Source organism: Argiope bruennichi, chromosome 2 (assembly GCF_947563725.1).
Source record: "Argiope bruennichi chromosome 2, qqArgBrue1.1, whole genome shotgun sequence".
NCBI lineage: Eukaryota > Metazoa > Arthropoda > Arachnida > Araneae > Araneidae > Argiope > Argiope bruennichi.
In genome coordinates this window covers 111739047-111747400 of record NC_079152.1, presented here as the reverse complement: position 1 = coordinate 111747400, position 8354 = coordinate 111739047, and the positions used below count along the sequence as shown (strand labels likewise).

General features: G+C 30.1%; 1 protein-coding gene across 1 annotated transcript in view; it reads left to right on the top strand.

The window, feature by feature from the left end:
* The first annotated feature begins 308 nt into the window (after positions 1-308).
* The window catches only part of LOC129989419 (sushi, von Willebrand factor type A, EGF and pentraxin domain-containing protein 1-like), a 520410-nt gene continuing 512364 nt past the window's right edge, over positions 309-8354 (top strand). The window contains exon 1 of the mRNA XM_056097956.1: positions 309-461. Coding sequence (XP_055953931.1) covers positions 377-461 — 85 coding nt within the window. The 5' untranslated portion in view covers positions 309-376. The remainder of the gene's footprint in view (positions 462-8354) is intronic.

Below are 8354 nucleotides of genomic sequence, written 5' to 3'. Positions count from 1 at the left end.
CTTTTCCTACAGCAGAAAATTTGACCGCGCGGCGTCCCTCAACATTCTGCTCTTCCCACAAAAGCAGGGTTACTTCAACTTGTCAAATCGAATTTGTTCCCACCCCGTCCAAAAACAACATCGTTCCCCTTTTTCTGTTTTCTTATTACTTGTCGGGTGCAAAAGCTATCAGCATTCCCATGACCGCTAGGGGGTGCCCAGAATGGAGGGGGGGGGGGTGAAGAAGGGGGCGCCGGTGTGTATATATGTGTGATGGAGAAGACGACCTACCTCTCAGTGAGAGCGCGGATCGTGCTCCGAAAGGAAGCCGACTTTAAGGGACGGCGGCTGTGCGGCCCCGTTAAGTTTTTTACCACGCAGTATTCTTTGACAGCACATGGCCACGTCTAAGGATATTGTCAGGCTGTCACTGCATGTCATCGCATTTGCATTGACTGTGAAGGCAACGGAGGTTGGAACAGGTAAGACTTGATTTTATTCAAAAGAAACGATTTATAAATAAAAAAAGTTTATGAATAGTTATTGAACTGTTGGATAGAAAAATGATTGCGAATATCAAAATTGTACTAAAAGAATAATTTTAACAAATCATTAAATTATTTAAAACTAATAGAATTAATATAGAAACTAATAGAATAAAATGTTTATGAATAGTTATTGAATTGAGTTGAGACGAAAAATGTTTGCGAGTATTAAAAATATAATAAATCATTTTTAAGAAATCAGTGAATTATTTAAAATTAATAAAGTAGTATTGCAAATATTAATTACAAAACCACTTAAAATTAATTTTATTCATAAGTAAATAATCATTGCTTAGAGATATTATGCTGTCGCAAAAAAGAAAAAGTCGATTCAGTAAATAAAAAAATAAAAAAAAACTAATGGAATATCAGATACTATGACGTTTGTGACTTATTTAGATTTAATAAAAATCTAATAAGTATATTAATTTTTTTATTTAAAATTTAAATTGTAAAGTTTATAATATTCATCTCTCGTTTACTATTTGTAAACTGTGACAATACATAATTAAAAATCATGAAAAGCGTTCTACAGGGACTGATCGTGGCCATAAAAATACCAAATATATCCGTTAATTATTTCATGATTTATTAGTGATAATTTAGAAATGTTTTTTTAAAATTTTGATTAGATTTTTCAATATAAATAATTCAATGATCAGCAGTTTTCTCCTATAACTTTTAAGCCTATTATTACACAAAAAATCATTTTTCTAAATGATTCAGATTTATGTAAGTGCTAAAAAATCCTTCGATTGCTTTAGTTTCGATCTATTATTAAAAATGGCTAAAAATTTGATTTTTCAAATTAATTTCATTAATTACTGAAACATTCGAAGCGTAATATACAATCACCGATGTTAATGAAATGCTAAGGAATGATGATGTCGTGTCCGCGTTACCACGGAAAGGGGGTGCAGTAGTTTCTGAGGGTAAAGGCCCCTGTGCACCCGAGAGCAGAAGTCTGACTTCTAACTCATATGAAGATGAAATTCGTACATACATCGCCCTTTTTTACAAGGGGGCACATTCACACACCTCACAGATAGAACACAGATGAAGAACAACCATGCCCGAACCGGGATTCGAACCCGGGACGCCCAGATCACGGGGAAGATGCGCTACCCCTATGCAAGGACGTCTGCTAATGATGTGAATACTTACAAAAATGATTCAAATTTTTTTGTTAAAATTAACATTCTCTTAATACTTTATTCAGGAAGCAAATAATATATATTTAATTCAAATTATATGCAGAACATATGAGCTTTTCTTTGTATTTTAAATCAATGTAAAAAAAAAAGAATTTTATGAGTAAATTGTATATATGCTTCGATATATTTCATTTATAATGAAACTGACTAAATTTATTTCTGAAAACGCACTGTTTGAGTTTAAGAAAATCATTCTTCCAAATAATTATGATTACGAAATCCTTTAAGAGTTCTTAATTTTATGTTTAAATTTTAAAAAAAGAATTAAATCGGATAAGTACAAACTAAAGTTTTGTGCAAGAAGAGAAATTATGCTAAAAATTAAAAATTCAATAAACTCAAAAACAAGAATAAATCTGTAATATAAAGGAGATACATACTTAGTTTGAGCGCTATTTCGGCTGTTAGAAAATTAACAAAGTCTTTTCACAGCATTATGTAAAACCGAAGTATTACGAACCGAAGTTGACAAAAACTCTTTACTTTAAAACTCTAAGAAAAATTACTGTCAGTGTAGAAATATTTATTATATTTATAAAAAATCGCATCATTTGTTTCAAAAATCTCATATTCATGATCCTATAGTTAAACATTTAAGTCCCCATACTACAGAAAATGCTACCAATTCATGTCAACACTTTGCATAATTGTATTCCATTTCGATGCATAGTTATTGATTTGGACATATTTGTTCCCCCTAAATATATATATATATATATATATATATATATTTTTATATATATATATATTTATATATATATATATATATATATTGTTGCTTGCTCACGCCTTATATTTTACTTTTTATAACAGAATAAAATTCGACATTATTTATCAGCATACGATACGATGATCTCAAAACACATGAAGTAATGTCTGCCGTTTTATTCAAAATACTAGAATTCCAAACTGAAACTAATACAAAATGTTGCCATATAAGAAAACTAAATACTATATACACAAATAAAAAAAATGTTATTCTAAAGAAAGATAATATATCGCATAGAGAGTCAATAATGTAAAGTCACTTCTTTGCGGTAAATAACATAGAATAAAAGTTAATAAAGTCATATTAGAGAGGAACATATAAAATTATTTTAATTTCCTCCTCATATATAATGTTTGAATTTCCCTCCAGAAATTAAACTACGTCTTCTTACTGTTCTGTAGGTATTTTTTATAATCGTAATTACAAAATAAATAGATTAATTAAACGTCAAAGTAATGCACCGTCTTGAATGTGCCTGAGAGAAGATATCCAAGTGCAAATGCTTAAATATGATGCTGGCTTAGCCATTCTTACATGGGTATGAGCTAAAACTTTAGAGGATCCTGAAAGTGGGTATTTAACATTCATAAGAAGGCCAATTGCATGAAATATATCATATAAAAATGATCCACAAATCTATTCCAATAAAAGAGTAAATACAGATAGATTATATATACAAAATGTATTTATAAAATATCGTTAGCAAGCGAAATAATCTCAACTGAAAATTCAATAAATTCCCCTTACGCCCTTCAATGCAGTTTTCTAGAGATATATTAGTGCTGTAATGTTTATATCTAAAAGAATAATAGCCTCTTTTATATTTTGTTTACTGTTCTGCAACACTTTCCTGCAACTGATTCTTAGTGACTTTTCTGTACATTGTTTGCGCAAGCAACCCAAGATTTTTGATTGCGCTTCTCGCCTCAAATTCGCCCGCGACAGAATATTTTTTAAAATTTAATTCAATATATTTTCGTATTTTATGAAAAGAAAATGGTTTTCATTTGTATTCCAATACAAAAGACTTCGAATTGTTTTAGCAATAAAACGTTTTCATGAATAGGAAATTATATATAATGATATTTTAAAATCCAACTTAAATCTTAAGTAATTTCCTAATTTTTATTTGAAATTAAGCCATGTAAATTTCATACTAAAATGTTGTTTTATTTCCTGGTCCAATTCCTACTTTTTTTATTCTGCAAGCACTTTATAAAACTGTTGATCTCACGCTCCGAGTGAAAGGATAAAATACCTAATGCCTATAACATTATTTTAAAGATGCCTGAATGTCCCTTTCCTAAGACTACACGTGTAAAAGATACCCTGTTCAAATCTCACAGTAAAACCACTGAAGGGAAAATTTTAGGTTTTTTTTTGCTCTTGTATCGCGATGTAAACGGATATCAGCTTATCATCGCGTCTTCCTTGTTTACCGTCCGTGGTGAAATAAATTCAAATTAAAATTTTCAAAAGTTTCTTCTATTCTGTTACGCAACTGCTAAAATATGCTTATGATATGTACATAGCTCGTGCTTTATCAACTCAATACTGTTGAATTCCATATTGAAAATTTCCGAATTGGATGTACAACGTATACATTTTCGAATTAAACACATATTATCTCATTGCAAGTAATAAGTTTCCACTGCTTAAATGAAAAAAATCGTTACCCTTTAATTATCCTCAGACGCAGACAAAATAAAACATTTACTATATCGATATTAGATTTATGTTATAGGCTATGCTTTTGAATCTGAATCGTAGCCATTAAATGTAGTTTTTAAACAAAATCGTCTTCTTTCAAAGTTTCAGAATCTATTAGCGTTAGGATGATTGAATATGAGATGCGCAAAAATCTCATAAACATGATGGAACGTTGGCGAATCAATTTCACTGTATGATTCTGAATCTCAGTTATTTATTCCTTTCAATCTTATTTTTTGCCCGAATAATATTTTCCTGGAAGCATATTGAATATGGATGATTTTTCTCTTTAATATTGCGTTTAATTCCGTTCTTTCTATATTGAAATATTTTTGAGTATATCTATCTGGTATGCTTGCATATCGATTTTCATGCTATAGGATTTTATAGGGGCAATGCAAATTTTAATCGAAATTTATTAATCTTTTAAGGAAAGGAAATATCATTGCTACTATCACCTACAACGGTTTAATTACGGAAATTAAAACAATACTTAAATCCTCCAAAATATCAAATATTTCTTGTGGTGCCAAATTTGGCAGTAATTTCTTAAACTTCAAAATGCTGATTGACAAATGTACCATAAAATCCCAGTAATACATCAGTAATGACTTTTTAGTACTGAGAAATGAAAAACAAAACAAAAAAGTTTCACTGCCATGGCTGAAACTTGTGATTTGGATCCTCTATCTAATTAATGACTTCTTCGTGAATCACAGGAGATTCATGCGGCAAACAACATGTAAATATTTGATTTTACAAAGAATACTTATAAAGCAAAGCAGTAAAATTCATTAAAATCACCAAAATTTGGAAACAGAAATTTACACTTCTGCACAGGTCCATCAGGCTCGAGAAAATAGCGAATTCAAGTATCGCTTATATCTCATCCAGTTTAATAATATAAGCTAATATAATGTAAGTAAAGCAAAAATGCTAATTAGATAACCCTGCAATAATAAAATATCGTTGATTTCCTCATCTTTGGAGGATTTACCCAAAATTTATGCGATTCTTTTCCGGTAGCCATAGATTCTACTTCACTTCGCAGAAATAATCAAATTAACATCATTCAAGAAAGAAATAAAGCTTAGAAATAAAAACATATTGCTTTCTTTATTTAGGCTACAGCGTCTTGGTGAGGTTTTAGGATAGATCCCACAATCATCTTGCTTGTAGGACTACTATGCATTAAATTTTGTTCTCTAGTATCAAAAGGTCCAGTGATTTGATATCTAGAAACCTTCATCCAGTGAGATATAGAAGTTTTGAGTAGGGAATTCTTGCACAGATGTCTTCATATTTTATTCATAAATCAAAATGACAAGTCCTTCACAAAATATTATTCTATTGTTTCTGAATATGATGTCAATGCAGGATGATTCTAAAATCATGGGAATATCTTTAAGGTACCACAACTTCAGATCAGATATGGGGTAAAAAAATTCAAAAAGGGAAAGTACACTATTAAAGTTTCTTTGGACGTCAGTAAAAGAAAGTAATACGCTAGACTGCGCATTAGAGGAATATGAAATTAATGGAATATAAATTTATAATTGTACAATAATATAATTGCATCAATAGCGACATGCAAAGCGTGTATGGTTATGATGTCAATTACTTTGAACGCTTACTTTAAGTATTCCACAGATTTATTGCTTATGTTGTACTTCAAATTCTCACTGTATTTATCATGTAGACATGATTTAAAAAGTTGTTATTAGTAAAAATATGTTGCTGTGATATTGAAAATTTGTAATTCATTAGACCTGGTATTACGTCTTTTTTTTTTTACTTAATTCACGGGCAAAGGGCGCTTTGTAATAATCCTATTGTTACGAAATTTCCGGGGTTCGTTTGGGTAGTGGAAGTGATATGGTGTGGAGAACACTCAATCAGGAGGCGGCAGTAGAAAATAAAACAACGACGTTTATTTACACGAAGACACACAGGACAGCACAAAGACGACAACTATATAAAGCACAGAAGACGATTACCTTCAGTCGAGACGTGCAGCACACACAGCAGCATACAACAGTATACACAGCAGCATAAAACAGTATACACAGCAACTCTACTCCGTCGCTGCTCCGCTAGTCCCTGGAAGACAAGTTCTTCACCGTCGCTTCCGACTACTCTTCGACTCCACTGGTCCACGACCACTCAATTCACCACTGGTTCACTATTACTCGGCAGCGGCAGGACTGCTTCCTTTTATAGGCATCAGGAGGCGGGGCTAGAAGCCTCTCAACCAATCAGGAATGCTCGAGGCGTAACTCGGTTACTACTGGACGGTTTGGGAAAATTCTCGTTGTTTCGGGTATAATCTATTTTTTCGCCAAATTCGTCGCCAAGCTATGAGACCTAATACGGAACCCACTATGCTGGGAAGCCGCATCGCAAATTCGTAACACTATTTTTGCGTTTGTAGTACCAGGAAAAGAAATGACTTGTTTCAACTCTTGTCATAGTCAATATTAACGGAATAACGGTGTATAATTAATTGATAATATTATTTATTAAGTACCGTTTTCATTAACTGTTATGATTATGCAAAATTACTATAGATTTTTAATTTTAATGTGTTCATTTTCCTTATGATATATGAAAATAGTATTAAATGGTTTAGTACGAATAGCCAGCTTTAAAATCTTTAGTGCCTTTTTTTAACGAATGTCATTTTCTCTAGTTTTAATTACATAGTTTTGTCATACATACCATTTTTAATATTATATTTTATTTCACTTTATTATATAAACTAAAATTTCCCCATATGTTTCTTACCTTGTGAATATCTGGCATTGTGTTACTTGTTTAACACAATGATTTCGGCATGATAGTTACCATATTTTTCCGTCTGATGACTATAATAGCATTTCATTCGGCTGTTCCTCATTGCATCGAATAAAAGAAAATGTAAAATCATTAAAGTAATTCATAAAATATTTTTATTAAAATTTTCTTAAATAAAAAATAAGCTATGGAACAAACACACCGAAATTGCTTAATACAGTACCACTTCCTTTGTTGTTTTGAAAGTAACCCTATGTTCCCTGCTATTTTCAAACGGAAGCAAAATGCAATGTCCTAATCCAAAAATTTATCTTTAATTTAAACTGCAAATTTTTAATATTAAAAAATCTTTAATTTAATCTGAGCTGCAAATTTCTTTTATGTTGTTCAGTAAAATTTCTCTTCATGCAAAATTTATACATAAGTGTAAAAAAATGTAAGAAAATAGTGTAAAAATTTAATTTTTATTTATTTTTAAAAAAATTGATAAAAGAAAATATTAAAAAAATTTTCTTTCATTGAAATATAAAGTGAAAATTGCTTTTAAAATTATAAAATAATTATTTGCATAAACTTTTTTGTTGAAATCCCCCCCCAATTATTAAGCTATCATCCACTTAACCAATTACTAAAAAATATCGAAAAGTGGAACTAAAAACAGTAGTAATTAATGTGTTAGTAATGACTCAGTATAGGGTTAAATTTCACTTAAATAGTAAATATGTCTGCCTAAACAACTCTGCCAAATTCTGCTAAATGCTTTGCATTTATTATATAACATATGAGAAAGAATACTGTTAATTCTTCAAAGTACAGAAATTAATTAAATATTCAAATAATTATGAATTAACAAAACGTTATCTTTCTTTATGCTTAGATTACTCGACTATTATTTTTTAAGATTTCTCTTTCATTTTAATTTTTTCTTATACAGCGATTTAACCACTTTTAAAATTAGTTTTAAATCAATTGCTCAAATGAACGCAGCCTTTCTTTAGAATATAAAATTTATCATCCTAATATAACAAACATTAATAAATTTTAGAGAAAATTAACCATCGGTGTTTGTTAAAAATCGTTTGCTTAAATTGATAATTAAAAGCAAACGATAAAGGAGCTCAGAATTTTATTCAAAAAGTAGTTTTTACATTTAAAAATATACATGAATGGATTTAAATGCTTAGCAACTCCGGGTATAATACTAGTGAATGAATAAATAAGAAGCAATAAGAAAAGAAGTTTTGCCTTGCTGGTATATTTATAGTAACAGTATGTGATTAAAATATATGTTTTCATTTTTGAAGAGTCTTTACAAACTTTATTCCATTTCACTTATATTAATCT